The sequence below is a fragment of the Bombyx mandarina genome, chromosome 15 (genome assembly GCF_030267445.1).
Source record: "Bombyx mandarina strain Sakado chromosome 15, ASM3026744v2".
Taxonomy (NCBI): Eukaryota; Metazoa; Arthropoda; class Insecta; order Lepidoptera; family Bombycidae; genus Bombyx; species Bombyx mandarina.
The window spans coordinates 12,529,615-12,548,122 of NC_143221.1; the positions used below are offsets into that span (position 1 = coordinate 12,529,615).

Genomic DNA, 18,508 nt, shown 5'->3' on the forward strand with positions numbered 1-18,508 from the left:
TTGAAGATTTTCGAAAGAGAACTCTTTATTTTGAAATCACAGTCAAACACAAACTTTAATACATTTACACTTAAGCTAACACTAAATATAAAATTGTTACTATTAAATAAAAATTAACTAACTAATATACAATCATATTACATAAACCTGATTCAACTGGAATATAAACTCAAAAATTTAAAACAGGCAAAACGAGTAAAAAACTTACTACAAAAGAAGGTTGAATGACCTCGTCAAAATAAATATAAAAATATTTCCTTATTATGTATTTAATGTATTTTAACTAAGGACAAATTAAAAACATTCGTGAAAAATTAGGTACTAACTATATCCTAATGTACTTATAGTCATACTGTGCTGTATACAATCATTAATGTTGAGATCAATAACATAATCCTGTATAAATGAGCTAATTAAACAAACATGTGATTATAATTTATTATTAAAGAGTAAATTCAATAACACTGAGAAAAGAATGTGACTTGTGAAAAATCAACATGCCGTCACATTTTGGCGGTATTAAATTTAAAAAAAAATGCGTTGATCTGTTTAAGGTTAGGTACATTCCTATAGCTCTGTCTGTAGATATTGTCCAGCAGATGTTGATATCCTTATAATCAACTACTACATAATATACATAATACATTGACATATATCGCAATAAATCCAAAATCAATATAAATTTTGTTTTAAAGCATGATATACCTACCACAACGAATATACCTACAATCAGAAAGTTCATTTCACAGAAATTATGTCTTTTTTTTTCTACCTATGCTGATAGCCTTAAGGGGCTATTTCAGCTTCGCCCTAACATGTAGGTGAGCTCACGGGGCTCAAATCGGAGAGTTGCTAACACTGGCCCTAGCAAGAGCAGTGCTTCGCAGAATCTACCACCGGATCGGAAACGCGACAAGGTGTCTTCTCCTATTATTAAACTCTGTCCATATACGACTCGATTGTAAATCTTAGTTATACTCGTACGCCGAACTATAGAACTTATTGAGATCATATTTAACTATTTCTTTACATAATACAATTTTTTTTTCATAAATTTTTCCAATAATTATATTTTAGTGCGCTTACACACATTTTTTTTTCATTGTGAAGTTGCAGATTTCAATCCATACAGCCAAAACAACAAATGTTTCACACAAAGAACCTTTTTTTTCTCCGTAAAACGGAACAATAAACAATTTAAAATAATTGAATATGCAATTTCGAAAACTGATTATTTTCTAAAGCAGTGTAAAATTTAAAATGAGAGATATATTTTAGATATATTTTAGTGTTAATTAGCAATTGAAAATTACTGGAATTATTAAAAAATGGGTGTAGGTACAAAACTACATGTATATGAAAAAACGTATTTGACAAAATATGCGACATGTGCCCTTTTCGAAATTGCATATTCAATTAAATAACTATGTGAACAACCTCTTGAACCAAGACGTCACTGTTGTTGCATTATTATTGTCAATAGTTTCGTTTTCCAATGGATCTGCGTACTCCTTTTCGACTACAGTATTACTCGATGCTCTAACAAAAAAGAAATAAAGTAGGTCCTATTAAGTTCTGATGTTTTAGATATTTTTACACGGGTGGGATTATACAGGGTGTGATTTCAAATAATGTTAGGTCATTTATATAATCCCATCGTTACAAAACCTCTGGTTGCTTTGTACTTTTCTCGCTATTTCGGTATATTTCGAACTCAGCGGACCATTCCTATTTCGAAAAATCACCTTTCACGAAAATTCGCGCATCAGAACAATAAATACATTATAATATGAGAAATCAGTCTAATTTTATCGAAGTTAGTTAGGTGATTAGTCAGTATTTTTCATGCATTGAAATTTTAATATCCTCTATAGTTTTTTTTTTATTGCTTAGATGGGTGGACGATCTCACAGCCCACCTGGTGTTAAGTGGTTACTAGAGCCCATAGACATCTACATCATGAATGCGCCACCCACCTTGAGATATAAGTTCTAAGGTCTCAAGTATAATTATAACGGCTGCCCCACCCTTTAAATCGAAACACATTACTGCTTCACGGCAGAAATAGGCAGGGCTGTGGTACCTACTCGTACGGACTCACAAAAGGTCCTACCAACAGTAAGGTTTCTTATAAGTAAGTAAATTTTCATAATATTTAGAAAGCCATTACAATTAGAATAACAGTGTTTTAAAACACACCCTGTATTGTGTGAAAAAAAAAACAAAAGCGTTACCTATATGAATTATTTTAATTAATTTTAATTTGACTTTACCTCCTTCCGAAAATCCGTCTGAACCAGCTAGCCTCTGTAGTGGTAGTACCAACGTCGACCGCTTGGTCATCGGGATCTGCATACGCAACGGTCACTGTTGACGTTTTCAAAGAACGATCTAGACGAAAGCCTTGACGGAGATCGTGCAGCAATTCTGACTGGGGACGCTGGCGTTCCATTTCCGATGCTTAAAAAAAACTCGTCATGAATTAAAAGAAACACCTAAAGATGAAACAGAGAAGTCTCTCCCTATGGTACATTGGAATGGATATACTACTGAAGACAATGACAATGACAATAACTATGACAAATTCCTATGCTTCGTGATGAGAGGACATGCTACGAAAGAAGAACGAATATTATATTTTAAGGCAGTGTCACATTGATTCATCTATAAATATTATATATTGGCCCTATTGTTACTATTCTTATAGTGTATCCATCTCAAAAATATTTTGAAGTACCTACCTAATTGCAGTTAACGTTTTTGATAAACGCGGGTTGCACGAAATGCTAACAATTATTCAAAAGCCAAACTTAATAGATACAAAATTTTGACTTAACCCTGTCTTCAATTTCTGAACGTCAAAGTATCAGCGAACGATGCCGCCATGACACCAACGCTCTCTCAAATCCAGCCACCAAGAGCGACGCATCGATTTTATATTTCTCTCATATTGTCTTTAATTTGTCATATAAGGACAAATAAATGTCTCAAAATAATAAATACAGTCTAAGCTCATTTACCACAACGCAACACCTTGAATATATAATGAATAATTAGCTACGATTGATTGGTAGATTCATAGCCCTACTGATTTAAACAGTGGAAGCCACATGACCTCAACGTAAGTGTAACTGGCCACCTTAAGTCAAAGTTTCAATTGCTTTAGAATAACTATTCGGAGTGAGGGCCGGTGAGGGATTGTCGATCTAAGCACTTACGACAATAAGGTTCCTTATCGGTGGTCAGAACGAAGTAGGGTCCTTTAGCACGTCGATAGCCGATTGCTCCTGCGGCTTTTATGCCCATCTCTGAACATGAACCGATATTATCACACGTTGCCCGTATACTTGCGTTCACTCTATAAACCAAACCAAAAACAATGAGATTGAGGGGAATTTATCGCAGTCTTTAATAATAATAAAAAATAAAAATCCATCAAGCGTTAGTTGGGTAGTTATTTAGTTTTCGTATGATGTTCTTTTATTTATCTATCGCTTTCATGATATAAAACCAATTCTACCTTTTGGTCGCCAAATGTGGTTAATTTTTAACTGGTTTTAAAGGTCCATAGTCCATTTAGTTTTCAATCTATAAACTTGTAATTTTAAAAACTTAAAAAAATTAGTCAACAAGCTGTAAAATTGAAATAATAATAATATTTTTACCCCGGTGATTCTGTTTAAGATGTTAAGGGAATGCTACAAAATTATTATACATATTTTCATCGTTCCTTGATATGCGTGCTCGTTTTCAAGATAAGCACATCTTGAAGGTAGTGAAAATCACGTTGAAATATTTTGTTTTATAGATCGATAAACGAGGTCAAGGTATTATACAAAGTGTTAGTAAACAGGGCCTATATCTATATATATCTATACTCATAATCTGGCTTTTAGCCTTTCAGCTCGGCACAAACAAAGGTTTCGCGGCAGATATAGATAGAAAGGTAATATCCATCCATGTGAGCTTATAGTTTGTACGACCACTAGCGTTATATGTTAAATTAAGTATATTTACCAATTATTATGACAATCAAGATGGCCATGATCCTAACAATTTTTATAAAGTGGAATAAGACGGATGACACTTTTAATTTAAAAAAAAAGGTATTTGTTTAAGTTGGAATTCTGAATTTTTACCCCTCATAAGTCAAGTTCCACTTGTAAGCTCTAAATGAACAATTGTTGTTGATCAAGGACTCCGTGAAAAGCAGATAAGCACGTCCGTGACTGCATATTGCTTGCTGTAAACCTGAAAAACAAGTGTATTATCCAATTTGGGTCATAATTTTAATTTTAGTTCACTTATTATTCAGAAACTTGTTTTTATCACGTATTCTAGCGGTATATTATTCTTACATGAACAATAAAACGTGCTTAAGATCGAATTGTATCAAGACCAATCATAAAACACATAAATTAAAATAATGAGGAAGTACCTACGTTTTGTCTTTTCTTAAACATAAATGCAAGTAGTCTAAAAGGCCAAAGTAAATTCCTAAATATGTATTAACACTCAACTTACTAACATTGTAAATAAATATAAGCCCTACTACCAATTTGCTAACATTAGGTAGGTACACTTTGAAATAAAAAAAAAGAAATGTACCAATTAAATACTCCAATGATTAATAATCTGATCTGTGTAATAAGATCTAATAAGCCCTCTATCTTCATTTTCTGTTCTATTTTTTCGAAAAATCTTACTTTTTCCCCTTACCTATACGCTGTTGGCCGAAGGGGCCATTCCAGTTAAAGCGCGGACGGGAAAATCCCACACTCCAAAATTGTGACACGAGATTTATTTATACTCTTTATTCATTAATTCCTATTGCTGCTATGCTAATTAGCTAACTGTCGTACATATTCATAAAAAAATTTGAAATTTTCTCAGCTTCTAGAAACTTACTTGGAAAGATGCTTGACCAAACCGAATTGCTGTTGTTATAGCAACCCGGCTGTTTCATACCTCCGTTTGGATAAAAATCTGCATGACCTAAAAATGTATACCAAATTCTAGAACAATTTATTTGTCTAATTTAATTTAAATTTAGAAGTATACATAATAAAGTAAAATTAAATCATACAAAACAAAAACGAAAAAAATGGAACATAGAACTGGTTGTATCGGCGTTATAATATTATGTATTTAATACTAATAATACGAACGTTCTCAACATAAAATAAAATAAAAACATTAGAATCGTTAGCACTTTGATTCTTATTATCTTAGACCATGATTGCAATGAGGTGAATTCCCACGTTTTTTTTCAATCATAGACTTTTGAACATAAAAGTTTCGCAAAAAATGGTTGAACTGTTTCTTGTGAGGTGGGTAAACCGACTTACTGAAAATTTGAAAAAATCGGATAAAATATTTGTAAAAGATGATAAAGTTTGTTTTTTCAAATTTCTTCAATGTGCAAACACTCGGTTATAATTTTGTAACAGTACCTATACGTCATGTAGAACATAAATAAGCACCGCAAGCTACATATATAAGGTTTAGTAAGGACTATTAGTCATTCTCGCGCGCTTTTTAACAAGTAGTGTCAAGTTTTTTCTTGTCATTTGCGTCACAGGCCGTCTAGCACCTTGAAAATCATGAAAAAAAACCTATGAATAATAGTTGTCTTCTGTGAATTTGAATTACGTACTTTCATCATTAAAATCTTTTTGTATATTCATTGTTTAAACAGTAAACAGCCAGTTATGATTCAAAATAAATCGTTTGCTTAAGGTTAAACGGGACAAAGATTCATTAAATATCATGAAATGTATATAATTAACCTTAAAACGTCTACTTATTGATAACGAAGTGTTCGATGATTGAGATACATCGCGCGGTAAATGTATCGATACAAAATTCAGATTAAATATTCCTTGAATCGCGCATAGATATATTTTATATATAGTTTTGAGACGTGATCCTACAGTAATAACACCTACTTACAGTATCTATAGTAAATTTTGGAAAAAAATGTCTATTACGTACTTTTATTTATTTTTTATTTATTGCCCTTGTAGGCAGACGAGCATACGGCCCACCTGATGGTGAGTGGTTACGTCGCCCATGGACTTTAGCAATGCCAGGGGCAGAGCCAAGCCGCTGCCTACCGTTTAATACTCTCCACAACCCTCGTTTGAAGAAGGACATGTCATAGCGCTCGGGAAACACCGTGGAGGGTAGCTCATTCCATAGCCGGATGGTACGTGGCAAAAAAGACCTCTGGAAACGCACTGTGAATGACCGCAGTGGCTCCAGGTAGTATGGATGAACTCTACTCCGGTGGCGGGCGGTGCGATGGTAAAAACGAGATGCCGGTATCATCTCGAACAATTCCTCAGAGCACTCCCCATGGAACATACGGCACAAAATACAGAGGGAACCGAAGTCCCTCCGCAGACCCAGAGGTTCCAAACGATCCGTGAGAATGGGATTATCGACAATCCCAACGGCCCTCCTCTGTATGGAAAAATACTTATTACTATTAGTATAAAAATAAGGAGTTTTTATATATTTCAAACAGTGGCAACATCGAATCTAGTTTAGTTACGTCTATGTTTAAAACTAAGTACTCATATTTACCGATGGGGTCGGGTAATCCTAATCCTAATTTGGTGAGAAGTCTTCCATTAGTGTGAATGACATCGACGAAGTCCGCGTCACTAGGATCCAGCCGATCAGTGCTGTTCGGTGAATTAAAACATGGCTGTGCTGGATCCAAACCTATTTGGGGAAAATAATAAAATCAAAACGCTTCGAAAGCTAATAACAGAATAGAATTAAACGCAGAATAAAAAAAAAACATAACTTTATCTCAGTGTTGTTTATGGATACTAATCTCCACAATAGGTATGTATTTATTTGTAATATTATATGATATTATAATGCTAACACGGTTCGCTTATAGTATGTTTTAGAAACATTAAAAGCACGTCAAAATTTTTCTGAACATTTTTTATTACTTCTATAGGCAGATCTGAGTACCTAATGGTGATTGATATATAGGATCTTTTATTATTATTATTTTATCCTACGCCCCGTATTTAAAGGCCGATTGAAGATAACAAATCTGGTGAGCTTGTACACCCCTCACCTGTGATCCTAGCCACTCCGCCAATGTGGAAGGACACGCAAGCGGCAATATGAGCTCCTAGACTATGCCCTACAAAATGAAAGCTCTTTGTTTTCGCACCACTCGTCGACATCAACTGACGCATGAACCTAAAATTACAAACAGTGTGCTTATAACTCAAATTTGTATGGAGTTGCAACAGCTTCCTTTCGTTTGCCGCTAGGAGCGCTGTTCCAACTCCATACAAATTTGAGTTAACTTTTACGCGATCGAGAAGTTAAAAAACTCGCACTAAGCACGCAGTACTTTACAAATTACTCAAAAATCGTACGCGGTAAATTCTTGACATGCGCAAAAATATAACAATCAACTCTATACTACCAACTTCTAAAGTTTCAACAAAAATATTTCAACATCGATTTTATTACCCGTTCAGATCGGAGACCACTCTCTTAGCGTTCGCAACAGCTCGCCAATACTTCCATGTGTTCCCGCCTCCGCTCCAATCAACGGCTATCACATTAACATCGGCCTAAAAACATTTACACTATTGTGAAATCTAAATTAGATATTGATATGAAGCCGTCATAAAATACTACCACAGTACAACATACACGCTTAAGTAAGTTCATATTTCGCGAATCAATATGCAACAAAGGTATTTGGGGGAACACGTTTTAACCCACAGACACAGCCCACTGAGTTTCTCTCTTCTCAGTGGGTAGCGTTTCCGATCCGGTGGTAGATTCTGCGAAGCACTGCTCTTGCTGGGGCGTGTTAGCATCACTCCGGTTTGAGCCCCGTGAGCTCACCTACATATTAGGACGAAGCTGAAATAGCCTCTCAAGGCTACCAGCATAGGTAGAGAAAAAAAAGGGGGGGGAACACTCGGAAACACGGTGATTATAAACTCCCGCCAAAACTAAGTGACTGAAATATCATCTAATTATTTTGGTAAAGTCCACTCAAGCTGTACCCACGTAGCCTTACTTTAATGTACAATAATGAAATAAAATACGTTGGAGTACAAATAACACATTGACTTAGTCAGCAATAAAAAAAAAATTCAGGAAAGTATTATAAAATAAAAACACTTTTTTATTGCTTAAATGAGTGGACAAGCTCACGGTACACCGGGTGTTAAATGCTTACCGGAGCCCCATGCACATCAACTTCAACGCCGCCAACCACCTTGAGACACCAGTTCTAAATTCTCCGATTCTTACAGTACAGTACAACGGCTACCCTACCCCTCAAATCCACACTGCCTACTTCTTCACGAAACAAATAGACAGAGTGGATGGTACTTGCCTTTGCAGACTCACAAGACGCCCTACCACCAATAATAAAACTAATTCTAAAAACTTCATTAACCAGTAACTTCCGACTAATTTACAATAATAATCATACTCTGGTTGAAGAACAACATTTGATGAGAACTTACCCAATCCAGAAACGCTCGTGTCATTTCGTTCACCCACGATGCATTACTGTGGCTCATGAATCCATGTATGATCAAAACCGTTCTTCTATTGGCATCAAAGTCCACCCATTCAAGACCGAATTGGTTTCCAGGATATACCTAATTACGGTAGCTTTTTAGTACTATGAATGTTTTTTTTTTATGGACACGTTTGCAAAATCAGATGTACGAACTAAGGTATAAATGCGCGCAAGAAGTGAATCTTATAGTCGCAATTGAGAATTAGACACGACGTAAAAATAAGCCGATTGCGCTGAACTAATTTTAAGTAAAATAGATGTTTTTTCTAATTGTCTCACAACTTACAGGAAAAATCTGTCGCGGATCATCTCCCAATTAAATATAAATTAATCTTAAGCAATGAATGAAATTTAATCAAATCTTAGCTGATTTTTTTTTTTATATTTTTGATGTTAATGCACTGTCGATTGCACCTATAATTGAGGTGACATCTGCCATGAACTTTTATCAATTGTTCAATGTCATCAATATAAAGATGATCACTTTGTTGGTGCAACTTAATAAATAAATAAATAAATCGTTCATACACTCAATTTATGATTTGAAAACACTGAAATACAATTTAACTATTCAAAAACTTCAAGCTAAATAACCATTCACCTGATTTATTTTTAATAAGTTTATTCCTTGTTAAATAAAGTCTTAAATGACGTCAGAAGTAACGAGGACGGTTTTAGCTGTGTTTTGTTAAGTTTCTACGGTAATTATAAACGTAAGAGCTACCGGGATTACCTATTAAGGATACCTTCCATTTTTCATTTAATAATTTATGTAGAAAACAATAATGATTTCACAAAGTTGCTTCCGTTATGACCTTAACTGAATATTACCTAGATCTAATACTGTCAATCCTAATAAGATGCTAAAGGCCAACCTTGTAACTAGACTAGTACGATGGAAAGAGCTGCACCGGACCAAAAGGTATTTGTCGAATATAGACATTTTAAACTTTTAAACCCTTTATACCTGGACTCTGTTCCGCTGCGTTCTAGATGAGAAATAAAAATGTGTGTTCACATTCTCCGAAGTATCAGGTTTCATGTTGAAAAGTGAGAGTACTGGACGGACTAGCGGACCCAATCCGAAGCAGTCCACGGTTTCGGGAACCGGAAAATTCGTAGTGTCCTAAAGAGAAAAAAATTTAACCTAAATCCGATTGTACCTATATAATGCGTTACTTGCTGGTAACGTTTAGTGTATTCATAATTTTTTCTCGTTTCTCTTTGGTGACAATGATGACTCAGTGAAGAACATTATTACTATACTAAGTATAGTTAGGATTAGATTCATCGTGTAGCGGTTACGAATTAAATAGTTAGAATTATGCACGATCTGAAGTTCAATGATTAAACCATAAAATTAAATTTATTTGTTCTAGATAATACCGGTTAAATAACATAAATGTTTTTTATCATATTGATAAAATTGACAAATATTTATAATATCATATTGACAAATATTTCAGATCGAAGAGAAACTATATGAGTTTGTAAATTTGCTTAAAATAATAAACATTCTCTATGCGGTATCGAAACAGCCTGGTCCACTTTGAACTCATTACTTTACTAAACTCCGGGAGCATACTTAGTCTTCGTTTCGATTCATGACAGCTTGTGGTCACCCTATACGTACCTCAGTTTCAGCGTATGATAATACGTCATTAGTTGTGGCCGAGGTCGTTGCATTTTCTCCGATCTTCAAAAACTCTAATAGATCGTCAGGACTGATGTGATTCTCCACTGCAAATAAACTTTACCCTTTTATACTCGTAATTGTTCATCGACACTAGTCAAAATTTATACTACTTGTTAATTAAATGCTTTTAGATTTTATGTACAAAAAATGTTTTATTTTCGGTTCCTCGAAAACTTTTATGATTTACTTTTCTTTTTTTTATCTTATGTAATATTTATTTTCTTATCTCGCAATTTTATTGATAATTAAAAAATAAATACAAAACAGCATTTTGCCGTGACAGAATGAATAATTATAAAATTATTACCAAGTAAAATATTCTTGTTTTTCTCTACTTTTGTTTTTCTTCTATCTGTCTCGTTAGAGCTTATTTGTCAATAATTTAATTTAAAAGCACTGAGATAACTGCGTTGTCGTTTGTGCTCTTAATGAATCATGACCCAAATCCATAAGTCCTTGATATTATTTTTGCTACAAATCCTGAAGTTTCCAAGACAACAGCATAACATTTCCGTGACCCCTTCGTCGAATCATTACGTATTCAATGGTCGCGAACGGTCGCGGAGTGAGGTATAGCATTCGAAGCTGAAGACACGCGATCAATTTAGCACGAAACGCAATCAATTCACGGCTTTTAATTGACTGGTTCATAAATTATTGACGCTGTCAAATGGTGATAAAGATACTGTCCTTTTTGGATGATCATTTATATCGTCGAGTTTCTCTTCGCAATTGGTCAGGTATCAATTAGAACACGACAAGTTGATCGAAGCAAGGTACATTTGTGTTTTTAAATAACTTTATTATATATTGCACATATAGTCACAAAATATTGTAGATCGCACTACTTACGCTAATATTGATTCCATAATAATAGTTTGGGAAAAAGTTTCTTCGCATTTTATAAGAAAATTCACAACATTTTTAATATAGTTTATTTACATTTAACTAAAGTGTGTAGGTACCATTTTGTTCGATAACTTTTGCCATCTTGTAGGTAGGGACATGATCCCATTGCTATAGAAATTTTGGGGCTTCTGATCAAAATAACGCGGCAATTGGTTTGGCAGTCTTCTCGTGATGTTAACCTGACACTGCCTAAAGAATTCTGAAGAGACCGAAACAGGTAGAAATCTGTAGGTACAAGGTTAGGACTATACGGCGGATTATACGGCGGACACCCCTTCTGTTGATTAATTCCGGCCGCTTTCTCTCAACTTCTTGCTTTAATCTCATTAGCTGCTCGCAGTAGAGTTCAGAATCGATGGTCCTGCCTGGTGGTAACAGCTCATAATGAATAATGCCCTTCCAATCCCCCCACAAACACAGCATCATCTTTTTCGCACGTTCTTGTCGTACGTGATCCACTTTTCATCACCAGTTATCAGCTTCTTCAAAAATGGTTCGGTTGCATTACGTCATAATAAAGAATCACAAATGAGTACACGATTCATTAGGTTTCTTTCAGTGAGCTCTTGAGGTACCCAAATATCGAGCTTTTTTGTGTACCCAGTTTTCAAATGCGCCAAAACTGTTTTGTGGTCAATTCCCAGTTCTTCAGCTACGTCGTAACTACTGATATGCCGATCTTGCTCCAGTTTTTCAAAAATGGCATCCATTTTATCCGTAATAGGGCGACCAGAGCGACGTGCATCTTTGACATCAAAATTTCCGGATTGAAAACGCTTAAACCGAATTTGTGCTACTCTTACAGACACTGCACTACAGGTCCATAAACATTGCAATTTTTTTCGCGGCTTGCGTTGCATTTTTACCTTTTTTGTAGTAAAATTTTAAAATATATCGAATTTCTTCACTAGATTCACTTATCTTGACAGTACGAAAAATAAATAATAATCACACAATTTCCAAAGTTGTTTTTGGAATTGTCTTCTTTAAAATTTAAACTTTTAATGATACCAAAACCAGCCAGATACAAATAGTATAGCCAAAGAGATTTTATTACAAGTTCATACACACTACTTATATAATACGAAAAGACTTTTTTCCCAACCTATTATGTAAAACATTTAATAGACTTAGTATTTTGTTCGATTTTCGCGAATCTTGAGTATAATTTAAAACATTTTTACGCGTTCTGATCTCAAATTTTGTTGGCTTTATATTATTTCAGACTTTTCCAAAAACTTTACAATTTCGGTAGTTACGGACGAGTAAGCCGTACAAGTAGTTTTAATGGAATTGCCGACGGGGCACTTTTTTATTTACAAACAAATATCTAATCATTGTTCCACCTTATCGAAGGAGTCTGTTAAATTCGCAACTGATTTATGTAACTACACCATAGATTAGACCTGACCAATCAATCTTTGTAATATCGTAAGGCAATAATTATACTGGTGGTAGGACCTCTTGTGAGTCCACACGGGTAGTTACCACCACCCTGCCAATTTTTGCCGTGAAGCAGTAATGCGTTTCGGTTTGAAGATTGAGGCAGCCGTTGTAACTATACTGAGACCTTAGAACTTATATCTCAAGGTAGGTGGCGCATTTTCGTTGTAGATGTCCATGGGCTTCAGTAACCACTTAACACCAGGTGGGCTGTCAGCTCGTCCAACTATCAAAGCAATAAAAAAAAATTAATATAAATGACTGTACGTGGAGTTGGAAGCATGCCCATATACACAGAACACAGAAAAGAGGTTGGTGTTCTGTGTGCCGCTTTAAATACCAAAATAGGTCCACTATCAATGTCAATCTAAGCAATCTAAGCAATCATATATATATGAACAATCTGATCAATATATATATGGTCTTACATCCTGTTGTTCGAAGTAAGCCATGGGAGCAGTAGATTACAACTACCGAAATTTCCTAAAGGTTCAACTCTATTTATAAACGACACGACATTCCTGTACATCTCCATTTAGAGACATTTTATCCTTAATTCTCCTTAAAACTTCACTTAACACACGTATGTCCACTTCTTCTTCGACAGCGGATGGATACGAATGGGTACGAGCTTTCCCACTCTTATTGCTTTTGGATAGGCTTTGTATCATAAAAGTAGTGGAATCTGCATTAGGAGATTCTTCTCGTAATAACTCCATTAATTGCCTGTGATGTTGTCATCCTATAGACGCTATTAAATATAGTACGTAGAAGCTGATAGCTTAATCTAAGGAGATGACATTACTTCCTTGTACACTCATCCATTATGACATCCATTGATAAAAATATAAATGTTTGCTATGAAACCACATTAAATTCTTAGCTTCCATTCTCTTAGTACATTCACACATTACTCACATTTGATTTAAACCTTGTATATGTTTCACTATAGAAACTTAAAGGATTCAAACAAAAAACACTATCAATGTACCTAATTACATTAAACATTAATTTGCTGATATACGTAATTACAACAAGAATTTCATTAGAAAGAAGGATGTAAAAAACCTTTTACCTTTTCGGTACCTATATCAAAAAAATTCGCGGCTTCGAAACAAAAGAAACCTGCGCTTAATGTTTTTTTTGCCATTGTCATAATTTTCATTACTGTGTAAGCTACTTACATTCGTCTGTCGTAACCCAGGAACGCTTATAACTATTATGCCCATTCACTTTTGTCAACATTAAAATTAGCAAAACACTCCCGTAGAACACCATTTTTCAAATTCAAACGTTTTTTTTTAATACCTATTCCGGCCTCCTTTATTTTATTATTAACAAATTAAAAAAGGTTATTGCTTGCAGTTGTCACTCAAACTGATAATCGTTTTTTTTGTTTGTTAACAACCGTCCAATCTCGTTAACAATTGATGAATAAAAATAATTCGCGACAAACCGCTTTATAAGTGCTTATGGCGATACGTAATAAAAGCGCTTAAAAATACCGACAATCACTTACTCGCTGCTCTTTAAAAAATCCTATCGACATTTGCGTCAGCAACGGTAATACAATAAGTTACTCAACTTTTAGAGGGTACGTACGTGGCTTTTGTAGAAAATAGTCCGCAATTAGCACACATGTACGAACATATTAGGTATGTGCCTATGCACTTTAAATAATATTTGCATATATGGCCACTTGATTTCTTGAGAACGTCTACTTAAATGAGTGGTTTTATTACTACACGAAACCATGAACATAGATTGACATTGATAGTGGACCTATTTTGGTGTTTAAAGCGGCACATAGAACACCAACCTCTTTTCTGTGTTCTGTGTCTGTGCATGCTTCCACCTCCACGTACAGTCATTTACATTTATATTTTTTACTGCTTTAATAGTTGGACGAACTCGCGGCCCACCTGGTGTTAAGTGGTTACTGGAGTCCATAGACATCTACAACGTAAATGCCACCACCCACCTTGAGATAAGAGTTCTAAGGTCTCAGTATAGTTACAACGGCTGCCCCACCCTTCAAACCGAAACGCATTACTGCTTCACAGCAGAAATAGGCAAGGCGGTGGTACCTACCCGTGCGGACTCACAAGGTCCTTCACCAGTAAATAATATATCTGACCTGATAAGATTCACAAAAAGCCTCCGCTCGCCTTTCTACGTACTATGTAGGAACATCATCTGTATAACCTCAAAAGGCCTAATTAATAAAATTTCATAGCGCCACCTGTCTATGCTTATTGTATAATTATAAAAACAGCTTAAAGGATATTTAATATTCAGTTTTATGTTCAGAGTCCTGAAATGTTATCCACAGGAAGTGCCAAGAACGGATCCGCTGATAAATTATTTTTATTATCAGTTGTTTACAGCAGAGTATTGTTCATTGAAAAATAGGAACAACAACAACAAAAAATCACTATTCACTGAAAACTAGTGTAGTTCAGTAATAGATTTTAATTTTAGTTATCTTTAAAACATAAAACAAAATGCGATATAATAAATATAAAAATTTACCAATTATTATTTTACTAACATCGTAATGTGAGGCATTATGGCCCATTTGAATGTAAGTGGTTATCAGAATCCAAAGACGTAATAACGTAAACTAGTGGCCCCGCAGTAGTCGAAATTCGACTATAATTAATTGGAATTGTAAGTTTGTACACTATTATGATTGTTTTTTATACTTCTATAATCACAAATTTCGCCAAGACTATACTATAAAAAATATTAACAAAGACAAACAATATTTAATCTATTCTCAATTTGACAACAGACGTCAAGAACAAAAGTTTGACAATAAATAGTATGCATGCGTGTGTGCGTGAAATACATGGTATGTAGTGTGTGTAATGTTTTCTTTATTAATTTAATGTATCTTTTATGCTTTATTATAAAAATATATTAGCATTGTGCACTTCTTCTCTACATTCTCTATAAGTGTGGAAAATTTCATACTCCTCCGTCCGCGCAATTTTCGTAAAAAGGGATACAAAGTTTTTGCTTCACGTATTAATATATAACTAGTCAGGTCATAAGTATTGTTACACAGTAAAAACTTTTCTTTTAGAATGCTGGCCACAAAAAAGTTTATTGAATTCGAATTTCGAATTGTTCATGAAAAAATGTATACTTTTAGAATTTTACTCATTTTTAAATATGGAGTGGACGCTTAAAGAAGACCGTGTTGCAGTTATTGCGTTGCATCGTTGCGGTTACGCGCCAATTCAAATTTTTAACATACTGAAAAATTTGAATATAACCAAAAGATTCGTTTATCGTACCATCAAACGATACAATGAAGACTCTAGTGTAGATGACAGGTCAAGAAGTGGTCGCCCTCTGTCTGTTAGGACTCCAGCAGTGATAAAAGCTGTGAAGGCGCGAATTCAAAGAAATCCCAAACGTAAGCAGAAACTGTTGGTCCTTCAGATGGGGTTAAGCAGAACCACGGTAAAAAGGGTGTTAGGGCTTCGGGCATATCGAAGAAAAACAGGACATCGTTTGAATGCTCGTCTAATGGACCTGAGACTGAAGAGATGCCGCGCTTTGTTGAAGCGGTACGCGGGAAAAAAATATCGGGAAATTCTTTTTTCGGATGAAAAAATTTTTACCGTAGAAAAGAGCTACAACAAACAAAATGATAAGGTGTACGCACACAGTAGTGAAGAAGCGAGCAACCGTATTCCGCGTGTCCAACGAGGTCATTTTCCATCCTCGCTCATGGTATGGTTGGGAGTTTCTTATTGGGGCTTAACAGAGGTACATTTTTGTGAGAAAGGTATAAAAACGAATGCAGTTGTGTATCAAAATACAGTCCTGATGAACCTTGTGGAACCTGTTTCTCATACCATGTTCAATAACAGGCACTGGGTATCCCAATAAGATTCGGCGCCAGCTCATAGAGCGAAGAGCACACAAGACTGGCTGGCGGCGCGTGAAATCGACTTCATCCGGCACGAAGACTGGCCCTCCTCCAGTCCAGATTTGAATCCGTTAGATTACAAGATATGGCAACACTTGGAGGAAAAGGCGTGCTCAAAGCCTCATCTCAATTTGGAGTCACTCAAGACATCCTTGATTAAGGCAGCCGCCGATATTGACATGGACCTCGTTCGTGCTGCGATAGACGACTGGCCGCGCAGATTGAAGGCCTGTATTCAAAATCACGGAGGTCATGTTGAATAAACTTTAGTGTCATAAGAATCTATGTTTTGTTAAGTTCATTTTGGTATATGAATGGTTACATAATGAATAAACTTGTTTCAATTATTTTACATTAAACATGTGACAGAATTTATGACCTGACTAGGTAGATACACCCAAATTAATACACAATTGAAGTATTTTTTTAATTAACCCAACGACAGTCCTATCCTTCAGTTTAGCAAAAACAGGCAGGCGCCAAAATATAGGCTTTCGGATTGAGTGTGAATGTACTGGCCCTACCCACTTTTAGTGTCTGTACCGATATTTTATAGCGCATATCAACATTGACGCCAAACGTGTAGAGCGAATTTTCAATCTTAAAAAAAATATATCGTAATTTCATTATTTCTAAAATTTTAAACTTTAACTACATCTAGGCTTAAAAATCATAAACAAAAATTACAATCAAGGTTAGAGAATAAGGTTTTAGGGACTTAGATAGAATTTTTTTATTGCCCTTGTAGGCAGACGAGCATACGGCCCACCTGATGGTGAGTGGTTACCGTCGCCCATGGACTTCAGCAATGCCAGGGGCAGAGCCAAGCCGCTGCCTACCGTTTAATACTTTCCACAGCCTCGTTTGAAGAAGGACATGTCATAGCGCTCGGGAAACACCGTGGAGGGGAGCTGGTTCCATAGCCGGATGGTAGGTGGCAAAAAAGACCTCTGGAAACGCACTGTGGATGACCGGAGTGGCTCCAGGTAGTATGGATGAACTCTACTCCGGTGGCGGGCGGTGCGATGGTAAAAACGAGATGCCGGTATCATCTCGAACGAATCCTCAGAGCACTCCCCATGGAACATACGGTACAGAATACAGAGGGAACCGAAGTCCCTCCGCAGACCCAGAGTGATGTGAACGCTTTGAATGAATAGTGATAGGACCTTTTATCACTGAGATTCTCTGACCACATTTACATACCTATATGCTGCCTATATGTAACTTGAAAACAGGCCGGCGACCTTTGAATCGCAGGGAAATGAGGAAATAATTCGAAATATTATACAAAGCGGTATGCATTAACATAAATTAAGCATTAAACGAATTTGACTATATAGCAGCCGTTGGCAGCGACTTCACATACAGGTAACCATCTTATAACTCGGGTTTTTACAACACTATAAACACGAAAAGAAAAATCCCCAAGACCCTCTTTTAACACGGTATACTTTTATAACAAGACTAGCGGCCCATTCCGGCTCCGCTCGGGTCTTTAACAAAAATTTCAACGATATTTGACGTTGTTTTATTTTTAAAATAAAAGAACACATAACGCTTAACTATAATGGTTAGGCATACGCTGTCGCGACACTTTTTGTCAATAATAATGTGTTCTACAAAGTCGTAGTGCCTGTATTATTTTATTCTATCATCGCACGCGATGTAAAGAATGTTTTAGGTATTTTTTTTACACCTTGGGTTACATTATTGGAGTTTTAGTAAGGATCCCTAATTTCTTTTTTAAAATATTATAGCCTGTCACTCGGGAATAGTGTAAATTCCAAACAGTGAAAAAATTTTTCAAATCGGCTCAGTAATTTCGGAGCCTATTCAATACAAACAAACAAACAAATCTTTCCTCTTTATAATATTAGTATAGAAGTATAAAAGTATAGATATAGATAACGACATTTTTATTTAAATTATTTAG

General features: G+C 35.4%; 1 protein-coding gene across 3 annotated transcripts in view; it reads right to left on the reverse strand.

Moving 5' to 3' along the window:
• The window catches only part of LOC114250343 (pancreatic triacylglycerol lipase), a 26,833-nt gene continuing 8,325 nt past the window's right edge, over positions 1-18,508 (reverse strand). The window contains exons 1-12 of one of the 3 annotated variants that reach the window (XM_028184173.2): positions 13,814-14,066; positions 10,215-10,321; positions 9,549-9,707; positions 8,523-8,660; positions 7,507-7,610; positions 7,100-7,227; positions 6,589-6,729; positions 4,909-4,995; positions 4,140-4,251; positions 3,219-3,358; positions 2,274-2,460; positions 1-1,539 (exon numbers count right to left, since the gene is read on the reverse strand). In XM_028184173.2, coding sequence (XP_028039974.2) covers positions 1,425-1,539; positions 2,274-2,460; positions 3,219-3,358; positions 4,140-4,251; positions 4,909-4,995; positions 6,589-6,729; positions 7,100-7,227; positions 7,507-7,610; positions 8,523-8,660; positions 9,549-9,707; positions 10,215-10,321; positions 13,814-13,907 — 1,512 coding nt within the window. In that variant the 5' untranslated portion in view covers positions 13,908-14,066 and the 3' untranslated portion in view covers positions 1-1,424. Of the gene's footprint in view, positions 1,540-2,273; positions 2,461-3,218; positions 3,359-4,139; positions 4,252-4,908; positions 4,996-6,588; positions 6,730-7,099; positions 7,228-7,506; positions 7,611-8,522; positions 8,661-9,548; positions 9,708-10,214; positions 10,322-13,212; positions 13,356-13,813; positions 14,067-18,508 lie in introns of those variants that run through there. The other 2 variants (XM_089733336.1, XM_089733337.1) reach the window with 2 other exon arrangements.